This window comes from Platalea leucorodia, assembly GCF_965183815.1.
Source record: "Platalea leucorodia genome assembly, chromosome: 14".
Lineage (NCBI taxonomy): Eukaryota > Metazoa > Chordata > Aves > Pelecaniformes > Threskiornithidae > Platalea > Platalea leucorodia.
Window position 1 is genome coordinate 5,196,608 of NC_138836.1, and position 21,375 is coordinate 5,217,982.

General features: G+C 58.4%; 2 protein-coding genes across 2 annotated transcripts; both read left to right on the top strand.

Annotated features, from left to right (window-relative positions):
• Window positions 1–531: 531 nt before the first annotated feature.
• Window positions 532–6,125, top strand: ENPP7 (ectonucleotide pyrophosphatase/phosphodiesterase 7; the record flags this gene model as incomplete). The annotated part of the gene is made up of 5 exons (XM_082326538.1): window positions 532–772; window positions 2,581–2,726; window positions 3,596–4,216; window positions 4,811–5,024; window positions 6,037–6,125. 5 exons carry the CDS (start codon window positions 532–534, stop codon window positions 6,123–6,125), a joined length of 1,311 nt encoding a protein of 436 aa, XP_082182664.1.
• An 8,140-nt stretch (window positions 6,126–14,265) lies between these two features.
• CBX2 (chromobox 2) lies at window positions 14,266–18,896 on the top strand (the record flags this gene model as incomplete). Its single annotated transcript, XM_082326456.1, has 5 exons — window positions 14,266–14,340; window positions 14,424–14,467; window positions 14,958–15,023; window positions 16,996–17,065; window positions 17,547–18,896. The coding sequence occupies exons 1-5, from the start codon at window positions 14,269–14,271 to the stop codon at window positions 18,894–18,896; spliced, it is 1,602 nt and encodes a 533-aa protein (XP_082182582.1). The 5' UTR covers window positions 14,266–14,268.
• Window positions 18,897–21,375: the final 2,479 nt, after the last annotated feature.

Genomic DNA, 21,375 nt, shown 5'->3' on the forward strand with positions numbered 1-21,375 from the left:
TTCTGAGCCTCTGAGCACCCCTCTCGAGGTGGACGAGTGGCCCTGGGAGGGGGGTGAGTTGCCTTTTGAAGCTGAACTGCTGACCAAAGAGCAGGGCACCAAAAGCCAGGAGTGTGAAAAGGACACAGGGGCAGAGTCGACAGATGTCGATGCACCCCGCGGTCCAGATGCAACAGCAACAGGCTGCAGGGAGCCAGCCCGGGGTGTGGCTGGGGCACGGGGTGGCGGGAGGCAGGTTTCGCATGGGCTGCCTGCAGAAGGCAGCTTCCTGCAACACAAGCAATTCTTCGCATTCGTGAGTACTAAAATAGCACCTGACGCCACCAGATTCGGTGTTTGACCCAGAAGGAAATCTAAGCTAATCCACTCCAATTAGACAAAAAAACAAAGAGGGTCATTCTGGTACAAAGTGCTGGCCATGCACCTGATCAGCAACTGCAAGATTAGATAAAAGCTGAACTTAGTCCCATCCCACTTGTATTAATGTGAGCTCTCTGGATGTCTGTGCTACTCCCATTCAAGGACATGAAGATGTTCGCTTCACTGGGGTTTGTATTTGCTGCCCTCTCTTTAGCAAGATGCATCCCCGTGCAGCAGGTATCCAGCCGCAACAAAGTCCTCCTGGTGTCCTTTGATGGCTTTCGGTGGAACTATGACCAGGACGTGGACACCCCCAACCTCGACGCTATGGCTGCGGAGGGGGTGAAGGCGCGGTACATGACTCCCGCCTTTATCACCATCACCAGCCCGTGCCACTTCACGCTGCTGACCGGTGAGTCCCCACCAGCCCCGAGCCCGACGGAGCAGCACAGGGTGCAGGCTGGGGAAGGGCAAGTTCAAGGCTTAGGCATCAGCAAAGGAAACTAAGTCAAGCAGCCATCCAGCCTCAGCAGCAGGCAAAGCTTCAGAATAGCTGTATTTTGGAAATAACAGCGAGAGACAAGGCAATAGTTGCAGAAAGGGATAGAACTGAACCTGTATTTATCAAAGGTAAATAGCACCAGATGTCGTAGGAATTATGCAGCCGCCACCTAAACCGCGGTAGGAATTACGCAGAGGCCACCCCAACAGGGCTCATCCCTAAATTCTGCTTTAATAACAGATCACATCAACTCTTTTGTATATATTTATTCCTAAGGCGTGCTATCTGCAGCTCGAGCTGGGTGCCTGTCGGTTGTTACTGGATTTATAGTCTCTATCAGCCGCCTGATTTCCCGATGGCACTTCTGCTCATCCAACCCTCTTCGTGGAGTCTGGAGCTTCCTCTTCTCCTGGTTCACTCTCGCAGCTGTAGTTAAAGTTTACTTATACTTCCCTATCTACCGGAGTCACAAAACAAAGATTAAAGTACAGTTCCTGCAGCCTAAGGCTTCATTTACTTTAGCCACTAGTGCTGAGCTCTGGCACAAATTAGTCTCTCACTACAGTGTCCTCCCTTTGTTTTTATTAGCATACCTGCATTATTTATATTCTACAGGTGCCAAATATCAATAGCCTCTGATCTGTGTACATATTTGAGTACAACACTGCGAACACAAATATAATTACAAAGGCACAAATAATACAAAATAATATTCCAGACAATATTCTCCTAATCCAGATTCCCCAGTCAGCGAGAGACAAGGCAATAGCTGCAGAAAGGGATAGAACCGAACCTGTATTTATCGAAGGTAAATAGCACCAGACAAACCCAACAGCCTCCTTTGATAAGACAAATTATTTTTTAGACAAGGGAGATGGACTAAATTTAATCTTTCTGGACTTCAGTAATGTATTTGATACAGTGCCGCACGGGAAATCATTAGTTAAGATGGAGAAGATGAAGATTAGTACAAAACCTCTAACGTGGGGAAGTAACGGGCTACAGGGAAGAGGACGGCAGGTGATGCTGAGAGGAGATTGTCAAGCTGGAGGGAGGGCAACAGGGGAATTCCTGATGAATCGATTTTGGAGCCAATCTTATTTAAGATTTTCATTAATAACCTTGGCATAAAAGAGTGGAACATGCTAATGAAATCTGCTGATGAGAAAAGGCAGGGAGGCATTGTCAATACAAGGGAGGATGGGGCTATCGTGCAGAAGGAACGGTGCAGTCTTCAGGACCAGAATAATAAAAATAGCATGAAATGTAATAGTACAAAGTGCAAGTCTTTCATTTCTAATGGGGATTTTTGCTGCGTGCTGACCTCACCAGTTGTAAACACGAGAGAAAGCGAAACACCAAAGTGATGAGTTAAATGCAGGGTAACGGTGAACCCCGCCTGTGCCGAGGTGGGCAGGAGCAGGGCAGGCAGCACCGGCAGCTCCAGGGGCGCGGGTGCCTGGGCTCGGCGTCCAGGTGAGACCCGCCTGGGATCAACCCACCCGCGTGAGGAGCAAGCATCCCCCAGCATCTCATTCCCTGCCCTGGGAACTCCACTTTGTACGAGGAAGGGGGGGAAGGAGGCAAAGCAGAGGCAAGGGGAAGAGCTGGGTCGGGGGACGAGAGGCAGAAGCTCCTTGCTGACCCGTTGCCCAGCGCAGGGGCGAGACCCCCCCTCCAGCCTGGCTCACCCCCGCCTCCTCCATCTCTCCTGACAGGGAAATACCTGGAGAACCACGGGGTGATTCACAACATGTGGTTCAACACCAGCACGGGTGTGAAGCTGCCCTACCACACCACGCAAGGCGTGGATAGCTGGTGGGACAACGGCAGCCTGCCCATCTGGATCACTGCTCAGAGACAGGCAAGTGCGGCAGCCTCCTCACACACAGACCCTGCACAGACGGATCCTGCCTGCAATCATGTAGTAAAAGCTACAGGCAAGCCACGATCTCTAGTGGCCATGAGCTAACATCCTCACTGCAAATGACAGGCTAATTAGACCGGCAAAAAAATTAAATCCCCAGACAGTGGCAGGAATAATTATGTTCATTCTATTAAAAATAGCAAAAAAATAATAGATGCATTTCAGCTTTATTAAGACATTAATAAAACAGGTTATCTTTTTCCTGTTTAAAGAAACCTCAGCCGGTTCCTTAGGGAGCATCACGAGCCCAGGAGTTTCACACACTCCGAGACATAACCCTGATTTCCACAGCCTCACCCAGGGCCGCGGGGCAGCAGCATCAGGGGCTGGTCCCCTCTTCACTGGGGACCGCAGCGAGGCTTTCCTAGATCCCAGTAGGCTTTGAATCTGGCTTTGAGACAGGACCTGAGACCTGGCCCAAGACATGTACCTTTGCCTGTATTTACCTGCCAAATTGGCCCCATTGACTTCAGGGTGAGTGCTTATATGATTGGAGTAAAACACACCTTAACGTCTTGATGGTCAAGAGCCGCGGCATCCATGCAAGGTACAAATGGGTCACTGTTTCCAAAGTTATAACTAGTGTTACTAACGCAATGAGAAAACCAACGTGCAGGAGTTCTGGGAAGGGCAGTGCCTTCAATTAATCACTTTTAATTGGCAATGAGCAAGAAAACCTCATTAGAGGCCGAGGTAGACATTAGGGGGCTGAATGAACTAACCGCATTAGTAGGTGGTTGCACTGACAGATGGAGAAATGCTGCAGAGCGAGTTCAGGTGAGTTTATGCAATGTCTCCACTAACAGGGTTTAAAGACAGGCTCTATCCATTTCCCTGGAGGAAAAGCGAAATATCAAGGGGAAGAAGTGAATATGAAGTTGGTGGAGCCCCCCTTGTTCAACTACAGCAATGAAACCAACTGGAGAGAGAACATTGACACCGTCATGAAATGGTTCACGGTGAACAACCTCGACTTCATCGCCCTCTACTTCGGTGAGCCGGACTCAGCAGGACACAAGTTCGGCCCTGAATCCATGCAGAGGAAAAACATGATCAAGCAGGTGGACAGAACCATCGGTTACTTGAGGCAGCGTATCCAGGAAAGTGGCCTGGAATCAAACCTCAACCTCATCATCACGTCTGACCACGGCATGGAGACTGTCATAAAGACCAACGAGATTTACATCAAGGAAGTACAGAACTTCACATTTAAAGACATCCAGTTCGAACTCTTAGATTACGGACCAAATGGACTACTGGTGCCAAAAGAAGGAAAATTAGAGCATGTGTATTCAGTCCTAAAAAATGCCCACCCAAACTTACACGTGTACAAGAAAGCAGACTTTCCGAAGAGATTCCACTACGCCAACCATTCCCGGATCACCCCGCTCCTGTTGTACAGCGATCCAGGATACGTGATCCACGGGGTAAGATGTATGCACAGAGGTATCTTACTGTCTTTTGGGGATCTGCCTCTTGCCTCCTCTCCTTCCATAGCACCCCTTGATAAAAAGCATGTTGATTGGTCTCCCTACAAACAGATGGAAATTCCAGCTCTTCCAGACCTTCCTGCTGTTCAGAAAATAAAAGGTCCAGAAGTCTTAGAGCAGGACTTGCATGAACACAGAATATCAGTTGCAGGATTCTCTCCTAGCCTGGCATTAAGGGAAGGCCCAAAGCCGAGGCCGGCAGGCAGCTTCCCACGGTGAAGCTCCTCAGCACAACAAAATTTGGATGCGCTGACATTTAGGGAGGGAACCTGCAAAGCGTAATTGCTTGAGAGCTGTGTCTAGGCAGCACCCTCCAGCTTCTGCAAAGTTTATTATGAGATCAACTTCAAAAACTCAAAGAAACCAAGCAGACTGTTAAACCCTGTGGCTGCAGGACATGGCACGCAAGAGCCACATGCGGGAGAGGTGGAGGCACCCAGCAGCGCTGCTGCTTCGGTCCCTGCCGCCTCCCCGAGGCCGTGCTTTGGGGGGCTGAAGGGTTTGGGCGCTCACATCCTCTCTCCCTTTCAGAGACTCAAGGTCCAGGCCAACAAGGGGGAACACGGTTTTGACAACGAGGCCATGAACATGAAAACCATCTTCCGCGCCGTGGGACCGGACTTCAAGCAGGGGCTGCTGGTCGAGCCCTTCGAAAGCGTCAATGTCTACGCCCTCCTCTGCGAGCTGCTGGGCATCACCCCCGAGCCCCACGACGGCTCCCTGGAGGCCATGAGGCCCATGCTGCGTGAGTCTGCGGGCACCGGGGGCACCGAGAGCACCAGGAGCACAGGGAGCACCGGGAACCCTGTGGGCACCGGGAGCACAGGGAGCACCGGGAACACTGTGGGCACCGGGAGCACTGGGGGCACCGGGAGCACGGGGAGCACCGGGAACACTGTGGGCACCGGGAGCACCGGGGGCACCGGGAGCACAGGGAGCACCGGGAACACTGTGGGCACCGGGAGCACCGGGAGCACCGGGAGCACGGGGAGCACCGGGAACACTGTGGGCACCGGGAGCACCAGGGGCACCGGGAGCACGGGGAGCACTGGGAACACTGTGGGCACCGGGAGCACCGGGAACACTGTGGGCACCGGGAGCACCAGGGGCACCGGGAGCACGGGGAGCACCGGGAACACTGTGGGCACCGGGAGCACCGGGAGCACCGGGGGCACCGGGGGCACGGGGAGCACCAGGAGCACCGGGAACACGGGGAGCACCGGGAACACTGTGGGCACCAGGAGCACCAGGGGCACCAGGGGCACCGGGAGCACGGGGAGCACCGGGAACACTGTGGGCACCGGGAGCACGGGGAGCACCGGGAACACCGGGATTCCCGCGGGAACAGCGACACCTGGCGGCAGCCGCCCGCCGCCCCCCCGCTCCCGCCACCGCCCGGCGGCTCGGGGGCCCCGGCGGGGACCGGGCATCGGCTCCGGCCCCATGGCCGCACGCCGAGCCGCTGTGCTCCCCCGCAGCGCGCAGCTTGCAGCCCCCCGGCCCCCGGGAACCGGGAAGGCTTCGCTTTAAATTTGTAGAAACGTCCCCGCCGCCAAGGCAAAGCCTCCGACAGCGCTCAGCGCTCAGCGGCAGGAGCTGCGCAGGGCGCTGAGGCCAGCGCAGCATCAGCCGGGGCCGGCAGAGCGGGGGCTGGGGCTGTGCCGAAGTCCCCGCACAAGCTCCCCGACGGGGTGCTGCTCACCTGGGCGGGGGCCGGGCACCAGGCTAACGCTGAACTCCTCCTCTAGGCGTTGCAGGTTCCAGTGCTCCTCGCCTTCCTGCCAAGAAGCTGCCGGTGATGCTGGGAATTGCTCTTGTTCTGGGATGCTGGGGAGGAATATACTAAACCCCACCACCACCAGAGGTAACCGACTCTAAGGATACCTGGAAAAAAACCCTGGAAGTGCTCTTGTCCAGGCAGGCACGTGCCCCGTTTGTTCTTGGTCTCTCTCTGTTTTTTATCCATCTGTGAAACCCCGTGTTGCCCACCAGCCGCTCCCTGCGGGGCACAGCAGACCATTTGCACCTCAAGCAGAAGGACACTGGATTTTTACTGCCTGGGTCAGCATTGACAACACCCAAGGCATTTGCTGGGCTAGAAAGAAGGGCTGGACATCTCTCCAGCCTCCTGCCTGCCATTGCCTAACTGTCGCTCTGCTCCCCGGCCTCTGTGGGCGGCTGGGTCTGGGCAGGACAGCAGTTACGTGAGCATCACGAATGCTTCATTGCTTGTGGCTCTCTGTGTGGCTGCAAGAGAAATAAGGACATAAGTTTGTTGCTTGCCTTTACTGTGCGTATGTGCCTGGAGACCCATCAGGACAAGTAATTCTCAATCTAATTTCCTGGCACTTCCAGCACGGCGCACCCCCAGCCGATATCTGCGGGCTGCGTATACGTGAAATAACTAACAGCAGGGCTGTGCTTTCCTGTCTTGGCAGCCTCTGAGTTCCAGGCAGCTCTACCAGAAATGTGTGGAGAGATGAGGAAGGACATGTCGCATGAAGACAACCAGTCCTGGTGTCAGAGAACTGTACAGAGTTCCCAAAACCTCCCTAAATTACTGATCCACGTTCCTCCAGAACTGAGTCCTGGGGAGGAGGTATCTATCTCTCCCAAGCTTTGGGGTGCACACCGGGATGCACCGCTGTGGGAGCTGGCACTGATGTACAGTCTGACCTTGACAAGGTTACCCCAACTTCCCCGTCTGCTCGAGACAGAACAACTCCAACTCAGTTCAGATCAGGGACAGTTAATACCTGTTGAGCATCTAAAGCAATTAAAAGCGTATTGAAGTTCTGAGTGCACTGGGAGCCTCCTGTACGTAGTGCTGGGCTCTGGCACAGGGTGGACAGCCCTGACACACTGAGACAGGGAGGCCCAGCTCGTTTCTGCTGGCCACAGGGCTCGGCTGGCTGCGGCAGCGGTGTTGGGAGAACCAGCTCTGCTCCGGCAAAGGCAGCCACCCAGCCCAGGAGCCTCGGAAGGATCCCAAAGCCAATCAGTGTTTCCAGCCCCTGCCCTGAGAGCCCTGGGTGTCCTGAGCACCGTTCTACTTGTCTGACTGACATTTTCTGTCCCTTATGCTTGTCACAAAAATGGGAAATACCACCTACACCCCCCCCCCAGCTCAAAACCCACAGGCAGAATGGGTCCCGGCTGTGCTACTCCATAGCAGCACTCAGGAGACTTAACCCATCTGCAGCCCTGAGTCAGCTCCTGGGAGCTCTGGGAGGAGGACATTAATTCTTGATGTACTCTGGAGAGACAGAGGATGCGGCAGTGACATGGCCAAGACCCCCCAGTTCAAAGCAAACACCCAGCCCTGCTATTCCCGAGCCCAGGGCCATGCAGACCCTGTGCCGGCTTGTGCCACCCGTCCGGTACCCCCTCCGCAGCGGGGCTGATGCACCCTGGATGCGAAAGGCCCTCATACGAAGCCAAATTTCTCTCTGCAGGAAACAGCCCAGGACCCCTCGGCCAGGCTGGGGCTTAGGGGACAGGGAGCAGGGCACCCCCCCCGTCCTGCAGCCCTGGTCGCAGCCCTTCCAGCGGGGCGTTAGCCTGGCAGCTGCCCCGGACCCCATCCCAGATGCTGAAGTGCCTCTCCCCAACCCTGTGCCTCATCTCAGGGGCTCGATAAACATCTGTTGCCATAGAGACTTGCTCGCGCTGCCTTCCCTGCATCACCCAACGAGATGAAACAGGAGACGCACGCTCCGCTCGGAAAAACAGGAAGAAAATGTTTGGCTTGAAACCGTGCTGGGGGTGGGGGTCAGGCCGGCAGCACGCAGCGCAAACAGCCCGGCACCAAACAACGGGGAGGCTCCGAAAGGGGAGCCGCACGGGCCAGTACTGCAGATATTATTTAAAATAATATTAATAATAATAGTGCAGAGCAACTTTCCCAGTGATCCGCCTGGCGACCTTGGGACTTTCTGCACAGGTCAGCACAACCGTGCCTGTTTTACAGACAGAGGCAGCCAGGTTGGTTGTGAAGCTGGTATCCCTGAGATCCCGGCAGTCAGAGCCTGCAGAGCTCATAACCCAACACTGCCAGGCTCCGCACGGCCCCGTGCCGGGGGTCCTCGGTGTGCCCAGCAGTCGACTGCGGCCGGTACAGAGGAGGATGCTCTGAGGGCTGCTCCCAGCCTGGTTCCCAGACCCATGCAGGCAACGTGGAGTTTATAGCGACCAACCTCCTGACGGGAATCCTTACCTAACAGCTGAATTTTGCCTCAGCTGTGAACGGGAACTTAGCTCCTGATTCAACAGGCAGTGTTTCAGTGAGACAGGGCTCTGTCAGAAAAATCTCTCATGAGGTCGATACTTCTCTGGCTGAAGACTGAACCCTGCCATAGCCCTGGTAGGATGACTTCCATTGCCCCTGAAATCATTCAGTTTGCCATTAGACGTACCCTAGAGCAGCTATTTTCACTCGGAACAGGGGGAAAGAAAAAAGAAAGCATGGAACACGGTACTTCTCTAGTCCAGCTGTGTTTACAGCACAGAGCATCCTCCAAACTCCGTGTCTCTGAGCACTGCAGGGACCGGGAGGACTCCCCTCCCTGGCCAGAGACCCGGCCCTGCTTCCCCATCCTCCCCCCCAGACCCTCTCCCTGTGCCCCCCCAGACCCTCTCCCCTCGCCCCGGCCCAGCTGCTGCTCCCCTGGGTGGCCCGGTGGCCCGGTGGCCCGGTGCAGTACCAGCAGCCGGCGGGCGGTGGCTCCCGAACCGCGCTCACCGCCCCACGCCCCCCCCGGAGCGCCCGGCGGGGGGGGGGGGGGGGGGGGCAGCTCACGGTAAAGCCCGGTCCAGGAGCATCCCCTCGGCCGTTAAACTCGCCGTGCCCGGAGTTACCGGCCGCTCGCCCAGCTCCGGCAGCCGCCCCCGGGCCAATAAACTCCCACCGGGTCTCGGTGTGAAAGGCCTCGGTGGCTTCCACGGGGAGGAATCGCCTCGTCGCTGCTGCTCGGTGATAACCCAAAGCTGGAGCTCTCAGCGGCGCAAGCCTGGGCCAGCGCAGCCCACCTCTGGCAGCCGCTGAGCCCGGGGTGCTCCCCAGCCCGCAGCACCCAGTGCAGCTCTGGCTGCAGCAGAACACGCGGGGCTGCTCCCAGCGATGCCCTGGAGATGCACGTCACTCCCTTAAATCTTCCAGTCCTTTCCTCCCCTCTGACCGCACAGCCCCGCAATGAGGGATGCTTTGAAGTCCCAGGCTGGACAGGGGAGGCAGATCCTTCCCCCCGTGCGTGGGAGGGGGTTTAACCCCACAGACACACAGAGCTGCAACAGCCTAAACCGGCTGCTGACCCCCTGCTCCCCAGCCCACAACAGTCTCCAGCTCAGCAAACCCTGGAATCTAGAAGACGCTGCCAAATTTTACATGTCCTCCTTTGAGTCCTTCCCAGCCCTTCCCGTTGCATCTCACACCTTGTGCGCTTTCACCGTGGGACATTTCCACCAAACATTTACCCGACGGACAAAGTCCTGCCTGGCCTCGCTGGCAAACCCGGCACTGGTTTGTGCTGGTGGACGCAGTCGCTGCCTGATGCGCGGCTGGGCTGAGCCAAGATCCCTGCTCTGCCGAGTGCTGCATCTCCCCCCGCCCTCCCATCCCCAAGTAATTCATTCCCCACCGCCCCCCTCCCCGGGGCTGGGGGTCACACAGCAGGGAGAGCCCTGCTGTGTATTGCATCCCAATTTGCTATGCATTTCCACACCATTTGCTTCCCTTTCTTTTTCCTGCACTAGAAAGATGCTTGCTACCCAGGGGTCCCAACTGCTCCAAGATGGTAGCATAACAACAAACATATACATACACGTATTTATTTATGGCATATAACACAGTTTGCAGGAAAACTGCTGCCTCTTGAAATGCCCGGTCTGGGGACGGCACGTGCCCCTACAATTCCCGCACCCAGCCACGGGGCCCGGACACGACGTGCTCGCTGGTCATCCCATCCTGCGAGCTGCACGGTTCCATACCCGGCTGCACTCAGCTGCGGTGCCCAAATGATATGCAGATCTCTGTGCTTCAATTGGCTGACGCCTTGGGAAAACAACCACCATTTGCCCACAACAAACATGGCTACCATGGCCCAGCCACTCCCCGGGCTGGCCCCAGCTTCATCCTCTGAAGTCAGGAATATTACTCGCACTTGGCACCCCCTCAGAGAACCCCGTCACTGTTAACCCAGAGCCAGGAAAGCCCCGAGCCCGCAGCGCCGGAGGGAAGCGCGGGGCACCCCTGCCGATGCTCCTTCTCCCTGGTGGGTCCAGGCACAAAGACAGAGGCCAAGCGCCCCGTGGAAATGGCCACGGCCCTGACCCCCACCCTGCACCTCCCCGGCCGGGGCTCTTTGCTCCGCAAGCCCCCCGGCAGCGGCCGGGTCCCTCGCCGCTGGTACAAAGCCCAACAGGATGGGCTCTCGCTCCTGGCTGATGCCCGGCCCCGCCACGCTCGCTCCTGCAGCCCTGCTCATCCGCCTGCTCCAAGCCCTCGGACCCGCCAGAACATCACTGATTTCATCAGGAAGGTCCGGCCTTCGGGAGAACACCTTCCTCTGACAGCAAACCTCCACCCCGGCGCGACAGTCCCCCCGCTACCGACATAACGTAGCATACGCGGCATTCCTGGGATGTCTGGCATACTTGGGAAGAGCTACAAAATTATGTTCCACCAGATTAGTTCAGGAGTCTGAGTCTCATTTTTAAGATGCCAAAGGTTTTCTCGGCGACTGCTGAGTTTATTGGCTCCGCTGTCACTTAGCTCGGCTGGAGCTGGGGAATGTGGCAGCCGAGCTATTTACTCCGTGTTCCCAAGTTGTTCTGGGAAGGTGAAGCCTCTGTCAGGGACGGAGAACCCTGAATTCAGCCCAAAGGCACTCGCAGGTGGAGCCGCAGCTTCGGCAGCAGCGGGCGGGCATCTCCTCCTGCATCTCCCCGGGGAGCTCTGCCCCAGCCAGCAGCCAGAGCCGGTGCAGCCTCTGCGGTGGCTCTGGCCAGCGATGCCCAGGGAAGCGCCATCGCTGGGACAGTCCCCTCTGGCCGACTCAGCAGAACGGGGACATCCCACTGTCCCAGGATCCCTAAACCCCCCTGGGTTTTCCCTTCACAGCCCCAGCCCTCCTTGCCCTCCGTCCCATCGTGCAGACACCGTCCCTGCCCTTCCCAGGGGAGCTGGAGGCAGCAGCGGAAGGCAGACGGGCAGAGGCAAAAGGCACTCGCAGACAATTTTTTTGTTTTCATCACTAAAACATCCTGAAATGCCAAAGAGAAAGCCGGGCGACGCTGGGCTGGCACCCCCAGCACTGGGAAAGGGCAGGCAGCTACGCTTCCAGCAAGGTCATTGTGCTATTGCTGAGCCCGAGAGCAAACGATCTGCATCGCAATGTAAAAACTCACGAGATTTTAACATGTAAACAAATGCAGGATTTTTTTATTCACTTCCTGTTTTTGTAAGTCTTCAAAGCCACAAGTTCAGGCTTTTTTTAATGCTTAGCGTGATTTCTTTTCTTTCTTTGCCTTTTTCTTTTCTGAGAAAAAGTGAGATTTTTCACTTAACCACAGGGCTCCGTTAAAGACATCAAATAATGGGAAACCTGCGATCAACCCGAGAGAGCTGCCACCCCAGAACAGACGACAGCCGGGGCTTGGTGTGCTTTGCCCTCCGAGGAAACACCCGCTCTGCCCCAGCCATCCCATGCAGCTTTTAAACTACGCAAAATAACCTGCAGCTCCAAACTGGGGAGAACTGGGAGAAAGCAGAGAGCCCACCGCAGCCCAGGTGCTGACCAGGACCGGCTCCCAGTAAACTCCTGGGGATATAAAGGAGATTTCCAGTCCACGGAGCAGCGCAGCCCTTTTCCCCGCGACAGGCGAAGGGGACTCGGCTCCCCGTTGACGCGGAGGCGTGAGCGGGAACGCGGGCGGCGCTGGGGCTGCACGGCATTAAAGAAACGTGGGTCATCGCTGGAAACGAACGGCTCGGGGCCGGCCACGAGGGGTCAGGGACAAAGCTGCTGGCACAGCCCCTCGCCAGGCGCTAGCCTCCCAAACGCTGCACACACTGCGGCCCCAAAGAGACCCCAATGCCGAGGGCTGCTCCCGCTTCCGACCCCCGGCCTCTCTCAGGCTCAGCGAGCAGCGAACAGAGCACCTCCGCTCACGCCAGCCTTTTCTTCTTCGCTCCAGGAAGGAAAAGCACAGCTATTTTATTCCTGCGTCCTCACGGGGAGCTCGGGAACACCAGCCCCGAGGGGCGGCTGGGAGAAGAGCCCGCCCGGTGTTCCCCAAATCAGGGCTCGTTTCCCGGTGGCGTTCATCTCTCGGCACCGGTGAGCCAGATCCCGGCGGCTGGGCGAGCCCCACGCGCTCCTCGCCCCGAGCGCTCGGCGCGGCCGGTCACGGGAGCCGCACGCACCCCGCCGTGAATGCCGTATTGTGCGCGCGCACGGCTCATGCGCGCGGGGATGGCAAGTCGCACACCTTTTTTTACTAAAAATTAAGATGTGGTGCACACAAAGAGCAAAGCTGACGAAAGGTAAATTAACTCGAAAGAAAGAAGTGCAGCGCTGGGTTACATTTCTGTGTCACCTTTGGTTAAAAAAACGCTTCTAACAGTTCTCCTGGTCAGCGAACAACCACAGGAATTGTAAAAAGAAAACAATAAAATGTGATAGCGCTCGACCTAGGACCATTACCCCGTATTGTCCCAGCACCCCAGGCACATCCACTGTCCTATAGACCCAGCCAGCCCCGCTCCGTTAACGAAGAGGCTATTTTCCCCTTCCATCATGCAGGGGCTCCCCAGCAGCGACGTTATCGCCCGCAGCGGGGACAGCCCGACGCGCCAGCCTGCAGCTCACGGAGGCGCGTGCAAAACGCTTCGCTAAATTCAGCATCGCTTACCGGAGACGGCACAGCCCGGGGTTGGCGTGAGGCCCCGCGCGCAGGACGCCCCATCGCCCGTCCGGATCCCACTCAGCCCCTGCGCACCGCGGGCACCCAGGCGCCAGGGCTACGGAAATTCATTTCCCTCTGGCTCCTGCACGGTTAATCGCAGGCTCTGGGCCCGCGGTTGTAAACTCCCTGAGGTGCTGACTCATCTTCTTCCATGCCTGTAAAGCACCATATTTCACTGCTCCACGCCCACAGCGCACAACCGCGGTGTAGTAGCTCCTCACGCCGCCTTGCACGCCCCGATGGCGTGCGGTGCGGCGGTCGTTACCGCGGTACGCTCCTTAGCGCGGTTCGGTGGCGGGGAAAGGATGATGGGCCAAGGCCATACCTGGCTCCCAGCCTGGGAGCCGCCACCGCGCGATGGTTATGAACACACCCGCCACCCCTCCGCGGAAATACGCTTTTATTCCATTATCATCAACTGTTTCAGAACCAAAAACGCGCTGCTGCTGCGGCCCGGGAGGGAGCTCTGCCCCCGGCCCCGGGCTGTGCCCCCCGCCGCTGCTTTGTCCCCGGGGAGGGACCTCGGCTGTCCGGGCAGGGCAGGCAGGGCGGGCAGCACCGTGGGGCCCGTGTCGGTGCAGGCAGCCGGCTGGGGAGCCCCCCGCGCTGCCCGATCCCCCCCCCTCGCGCTGCCCGGTGCCCCCCCCCCAGGGGAACAAAGCCCCGGGCCGGGCCGTCCCCATTGTCCCCGCTCCGGCCGGGCAGCGGCCGCCCCCCGCGTGGGCAGGAAGGGGAGGGGTCGCAGGCAGACAATGCCGCCCCCCCACCCCCCCGCCGCCACGCCCCGCCCTCCGCTCCCCATTGGCCAGCGGGGAATTTGGGGAGCCCCCCCCATCCCCCTCCTCTCCCCCCCCCCCCTCTTCCGCGCCGGGGGCGCGCACGCCGCATTGTGCCGAGGGGCGCGCGGGGATGGGGGGGGGGGGGGGGCGGGGGCGCGCGCGGCCGGCGGCGGGGGCGCGCGCCCGGGGGCTCCCCTTGTGTGTGCGTGTGCGTGTGCGTGTGCGTGTGCGTGCGGGGCCGGGGCCATGGAGGAGCTGAGCAGCGTGGGAGAGCAGGTCTTCGCCGCCGAGTGCATCCTCAGCAAGCGGCTCCGCAAGGTGGGACCCGCCGCCGCCGCCCCCCCTCCACCCCGGCCGCCCCCCGCCGCCGCTAACGCGCCTCTCCCCGTCTCTCTCCGCAGGGCAAGCTGGAGTACCTGGTCAAGTGGCGAGGCTGGTCCTCCAAGTGAGCGGGGCTGCGCGGTGCGGGGCGCGGGGCGGTGCGGGGCCGCGGGGGTACCGCCCGCCCGGCCGCTTTTGTTCGGGTCGCGCCGCTCCTTTTGTTTACAAATAAGCGCTGCCGCGGCCCGGCCCTCCCCGCCGCTGCGTGGGGCTCCGCTTCCCCCCCCCGACCCCCCCCCCCCGACCCCGGTGGGACCCCCCCCGGCGGGCAGGCACCGGCCCCCCGCCCGCCCGCTGAAACCGGGGATGCGCCGGGCTCCCCTCGCCTCGCCCCGCCGCGGCGTGGCCGCCCCCTCCCCGATCTGCCTCCCCCGGCCCCTTCTCCCCTACCGATGCACCGGTGCGGGGATGCCCCGCTCCCCGCCGGGTGCTCGGCCCGGGCGGTGCGAAGGGTCCGTTTGTCCTCGGATGAACTCCCCGGTGCCGGGCCGGTAACGGGGGCGGCGGGAAGCACCGGCCCCCCGCTCTCGCCCAGTCCGTGTCTTCTGTTGCAGGCACAACAGCTGGGAGCCCGAGGAGAACATCCTTGATCCAAGACTCCTCCTCGCTTTCCAAAAGAAGTGAGCAAACTATAAATATTTCTAAGCGAACGATAAAGTCAATTAACTTCTAATTGGCTGCGCGTGCGGTGGAAGTTGTGGAAACAACAGACTGAAGCTCGCCGTGCCTTTTGTGGCACGGCCCTTTTGTTCATCTCCTGAAATTACAGTTCAGGTCCACCTAGGACTGGTTTTTTTTTTTTTTTCCCCGGGCTGGGTAAACACGAAGAATTTATGGCCCTGCGCACAATCTGGTTTTGCGCTGGCTGTACAATGGGAGCGCGGCAGAGACCTTTGGCTCTCGTTCCCCGTCCGGCGGTCGGGGCCTCGCTGTGCTTGGGGGGTGACGGCAGGCCCCGGTGGGGACATGGCACCTGGGGCTGCAGGAACGGCGGGGCTCGGAAGGCACCAAAATGGACTTGTGGAGGGCACAGCTATGAGAGGGGCGAGGAAGTAACGGGTGGGAGAAAATGGTGTCCTCTGTCAGGGCCAGGGCTACTGGCCGGAGCCGAGCGGGGACCCGCAATTGTTCTGCAGCTATTATACACCAGGAATCACACACAGAGGTAAAAAAGTAGCCAGCTGGCTACGGTAAGCACGGTGCTGCCAAATATTTTGGCTCCATATTAATAAAAATCATTAAAGTTTATGATAGGATTTAATTATAACTCATTTCTGGATCCATTTTTTCAAGAATGGAATCTGGTGGTTAGCGCAAACAGCACAGTGTTTAATTAGCCATATGTATTACAGCCTAACGCTGTCCGTTTGAAATGGAGATCTACAAAATAATACAGTGATCTGAAAACATTCCCTGTACGATCGCTTCGGGCTTTGCCTGGGCCACCACGTCCAGACCAGGAGGTGCAGGAGAGGTGAAATGAGCCCCGCGAAGGGGAGAACTTGCAGAGTTTCCAGGGAATGCATTTGCTTTTCCTCCGCACGGAGGCTGTGCTGCTTCTCGCTGCGAGCAGAGGGGAAGCTCAGCTCTGCAAGCGTGTGAGGAAGGCAAGGCTTAGCAGAGATGGGGCAGATGCTTCTGTTTGCCTGATCCCGTTGTCCCAGAAAAACTGCAAATCTCACCATGAATTGGAAGAGCCACTGGCTCAGGATGAGTAACGCCGTGTGGTCCATCACTGACCACGGGAAGCTTCTTGCTGCGGGGATGTTATTGTAGCGAACAGGGATGCGAACAGCGATGCTCTCCCGTCGCTGCCCGGCCCGCCTCGGTTTCCCCGTGCGCGAGCAGAGCAGGGAGCCGCTCTCAGGGGCGGCGTTACAAAACTCGATGCCTCCCTTTGGAAGGCCTGTGACTGGCACCAGTGGAAAAAAGGGACCAGGACTGGGGTAACCAGCGGGAAGGTCCTGCATGGCAAAGGATTTTGGCTCTGTGAGCAGTTTGGTAAATGTATTTCAGCCATCCATGCAGTTCAGTCCCATGCTGTGTGCAAGAGTTTCTCTTTCCTTTCGCCTCTCCTCCAGTAAATCAGGGCAGATGCCTGCTGCTGAGCCAGCTGGGTACCCTGATGTCCAGAGAGCTGTCCTTGTTCTAAGGCCACAATTTTTATAACCCTTTCCTCACTTTGTAGTTCTTTTTCTTGCATTGCATCGGATCCATGGTCCGAGTCTTCCAGTCACCTGTGCTGGTCCCGCAGGGTAAATGGTCCTGGTGCCACATGGAGGAGGTTTAACTTGTGCAGTTGTCCCTGGGTTTCCGTACAGTTCTTGGGGCTCTTTGACTGCACTTGAGTGTGGGGTGCCCGTAACAGTGTGGGTTCAAGTAAGTGATGTGCTCGGAGCCCGTAAGATCGTCACGTGTCAGCAGGGGTTAAGGACACCTCCCAGCCGCTGCTCAGGCGCTGGGATGGGAGCTGAGCCTACAGCATCCTGAGCAAGGGGATTTTTTTAATGACAGAAGAAAGGGAGGAACCAGGATGATTTTGGATGGTTTTTCCTTCCCTGCAAACCTTGTCCTTAATCGTTGTTTTTTCAGGGAACATGAAAAAGAAGTGCAGAATCGGAAGAGGGGGAAGCGGCCCAGGGGCAGGCCCAGGAAAAACGTGGTGAGTCCTGGTGACAGTGGAAATCCACGGCCATGACGGCACTGGAGGGGCTCTGGCCTGGGAAGGCACTGGCGAGTGTCTGTCCACAGCGCAGGGTGCGGTGGATGCTCAGCCTCTGGAGGGTGGTGAGGACACAGCGATGCCTGCAGCCCCCGGGTGAGGGGCTCTGAAGATTGCAGTGATGGGTGGGTCGATGAGGATGCCTGCGAGGGGGACGTCTCTCCATCGCTACGATGGCGTAGGAGACAGAAGAGTTCCCCGGCACCAGGGTCCCGCCTGGTATTTAAGCCTGGGCGGTTTTGTACTGTACGCTCCCTAACTCATTTTATGGTAGAGGACGAGCAGATCAGCTAATGCGGGGAAAGAACCTGCGTGTGTCTGCGGCACCTGGCCAGGCAACACTGAAGGATTTCCAATGCCCGTAACAGTTACTTGGTAATGTGTGTTAACTCTTTCCCTGTCTCTCTTCGTTGCTTCGCAGGAACCAGAGATGCCTGCAAAAACTAAGTCAAGTAGCTCTTCTTCCTCCACATCCTCCTCTTCCTCCTCCTCTGATGAAGAGGACGAAAGTGACCTGGAAGCAAAGAGAGGTCCCCGCAGCAGAGAGACTCACCCGGTACCGCAGAAGAAAGCTCAGATCCTGGTGGCGAAGCCCGAAATGAAAGATACTTCCAGGAAGAAGCGTGGGCGGAAACCTCTTCCCCCGGAGCAGAAAGCAGCTCGAAGGACCGTGAACCTGACAAAGGTGCTGAAAACGTCCCGGAAGGAGGTGGGCAGCGGCGCCAAGCTGATGGGGAAGCTGCAGCCCCAGCACAGCGCGCAGGGCTCGGGCATGGCCGTGCTGAAGGACCCGCCGGGTGCCTTGGCTGGGCTCAGCTCGGGGGGTTCGTCTGCGGAAAACCTGCCCAACATGATGAAGAGCGGCTCCACGAGCCCAAACCGGGCCATCAGCTGGCAGAGCTCCATCGTGCACTACATGAACAGGATGTCCCAAAGCCAGAACTCGGCAGAGACCTCGCCCCTGGGCAGGCTGGCGCTGAAGGCCCAGGCATCCAGTAAGAGCGGCTTAGGGCTGGACTTAAAAATGAGGAACCAGAAAGGATCTGGGGAGCTCGGGCTGAGCATGCAGGGACCCAAGACTGCCAAGACTCCTAGCAGTGGCACTGGAGGGGACCAGAAGTCGGGGTTTGCTGCGGGAGGCCAAATGCTGCACAACGGCAGCAAGATGCCGGCGAGCTCGTCTGGGGCTGGCAGCCAGCCGGCCTCCAGTCAGGAGCTGAACCTCCAAGCTCTAAACCTTCAGAGCGTCAAAAACGGGCCGAGCACGGCCGGCGGGAGCAGCCTACCTCGCCACCTTTGCAGCGCCCTGTCCAAAGGCTCCGGCGGCGGCGCGGCCGCGAGCGTGGGTGCCACCGGCGCGAAGGGCGGCACGGCGGGTGCCGGGTTGAATGCTGCCAGCACCGGCATCCTCTCCGGGGGGGACGGCGGCAAGAGCGAGAAGCAGGCGCACCGGGCCGGCGACAGAGACTTGGCCAAAAGCGGCACAGCCGGCACGCAGGAGGGGCACACAGCCACAGAGAACCGCAAGCCGGCCGCCCTTTCCGAAATGAGCACAGGAGAAGAGACCAGCTCGGATTCGGACCGGGATTCAGCTTCCTTCCCAGGCGCGGGTCAGAACATGTCTGTCTCTATCCAGACCAGCCAGGACTGGAAACCCACCCGCAGCCTGATCGAGCACGTCTTTGTCACCGACGTCACCGCTAACCTGATCACAGTGACGGTCAAGGAGTCCCCCACCAGCGTCGGGTTTTTCAACCTACGGCAATACTGAGCCCAGGAGCATGAGAGGAGGGAGAGGGTCCTTCACCCTCTCTCTCAGCTTTGCCCAGCTCTTCCATCAGGTTTTACTTTCTTCAAGTGAACACGGAGACCTCATGAGACCTGCTGGGACTCGTGTCTAGAGAGCCTTGAGAAAGACGCGGTGAAACCTGCTCAGAACTGCCAGCGGGTCAATGGATCCCTCCCGGCTTCTCTCCATCCTCTCCGGAGCCGGTGCCCCGAGCGGAGGTGGCTGATGCCGTTCTCCGGGAGCAGGGGCACTGGTGCTGCCGGGGGTGACAGGCTGGCAAGTTTTGAGCCAGGCTTCACTGTCCACGGGTTTCTTTGCTTTACAGCTTGAAACAGCAGATGACAAGGTCTGCGGCTCTCTGGCAGCAGGGAGAGAGTGTGGAGCTGCGATGGGCCAGGCTTATACTCGGGAGAGGAAAAGGAGATCTTTTTCTTTCCTCTGGGCTCCTCGTGAATCTGTCTGTGAGCCGTGGGGAGTCGCAAGTCAATCCAAATGAGACAGCCGCTGCCTCCAGCCCTGGAGGGTGGCTGTACACGGGGGTTTTTCAGGGTACGCTCAGCCCAGCCACCCCCCTGGGCGAGGTCACTTCCAATGATGGTGAAGTCCACGACGTTTCTGTTGTGGTTTCCAGCTGATAGGGAAATATTGTTTACATTTTTTAAGGAAAAATCCTTTTTTTGAGGGAGGGGAATAAACCCAATCTAGGGAAGACTGAATCCTGGATGCCACTGATGATATGGGCGTCAAAGGTGCCTCGTTCAAAGCAAGGGGCGGCTGGCAGTGGGCATCTTGCTGCCCAGGGAGGGTCCTGCCTCGGGAGCCAGCGAGAGCCACTGGCTTCTTTGCAGTGACTTGATTTTCAGAGGAAAGCAAAGCCCGAATTGCTGTGCAGCCCAGGGAGCCCCAGCACCGCTCCTCTGCCTCCTCCCAGCATTGCCAGTGTCTCCCCCTCCCGTTCAGCCATTTCCAGGCTCTCGTAGGGACCGAGCTGCGGAGTATTTTTTAAGTCTTGCAGAAGATGCGAACCCTTCCAGCGGCAGGTAGGTTGGCACTCGGACTGCCAGGTGTCTGTGAGGTCAGTGCTGGAGTTCAGCTAAAAAGCAGCGCCCGGGCAGAGCGGGGGGTGAGCCCTCCCTGCTGGGAGCCCGGCCGGATCCAGCCTTCAGTCCAGCCCCGCGCCCTGGGTGCTCGCTGGGTTTGACTTACGCTGATCAGCCACATTTTTTCTCCCGCTGGAGGGCTCAGAAGCTGGTTGAGGACACTTGTACGGGTGGTCTGGAGCGGTGGGAAAGGGAAGGAGAGGCGAGGGAGAAGAGGCAGGGCCAGGCAGCGGCCTGACACCACTGCCCACCCTGCGGGCTGTTCCTCGAGCAGCCGGCTGGCCTGCGGCAGCCGCTCGCCTTCACCCTGCGCCAGCAGCCGGGGTGTTCGTTTTGGCTTGTAATTGCAACCAATAATGGCTTTTTTTTTTTTTTACAGAGGTCTTTTTCCTTACTATAGATTACTCTTACAAGCCAAAATTAGCAGCAGTAGTTCAGGCAGAGTTTAGTAGCATTCGAGGTCATTTTAGTTCTGTTAATGCTGAACTCCTTTCTCAGAGGAGATAAAAAGCCTGCAGTCTGCCGGGTCTCGGTGCGTGGTTCGGAGGTGCCTCCTGTCCCGCCAGCGTCTCCGGGGCGGCTGCCTGCTGTGTGCGCGAACAGGCACGGCTTCAGGGGTCACCGCTTGCCAGGTGACTGACCCAGCACCACGACGGGCATCTTACTTTGCCACAGGCAGGGGCACTCGCAGTGTCATCGCACACAGGAGTGCGGAGATAAATGGACCAAACTGGGAGTACAGGTGCTTCTGACCCTCCCCGACGCATCAGCCCACCGCAGTCGCATTTGCTGCTGCTGGCTGGCGCAGCGCAATTCTCAGGTGATGTGAAAAGCCAGCGCTGGCTGCGCGTGCTGCCCGGTTGTTCGCGGCGTGGATGGTTGTTCCCCGAGCAGTGGCTGCAGCCTTTGCCGGGGCAGGCTCCTGTGCTCCAGCAACGCTCTCCCTTAGCTTTTGTATTTAATCCCCAGCCGTCCTGTGGGTCATGGCTTTGAGTTAGTTGTGTTACAGAGGTGAGCACAGCATCCTCCGTGAGCCGACAGCGTGCTGGTGAGCTGGGGTGGGTGGAAGCGTATCGCCGCCTTGCAGCAGGACCTGTGCAGGCTTCTCGGCCAGCTCCAGTTCTGCCCCAGCGCAGCCCCGCAGCCTTGAATGGCACCTCGCCGTGGCGTCGGGCAGCCTGGGGCAGGGGGGTCGCGGAGGACTGGTGCAGCCCTGCTCTGCTGCTGGCCGCCCGGCCCAGCGCCGTGCCACACGTTGTTCTGCCGTGGGCTGAGAGGAGAGGAAGGAGCGTTGTCCATGGAGGTTCCCAAGGAGAGTTTCCAACGAGCTCCACGATGCCAAAATGTCACAGTCTGGGCTG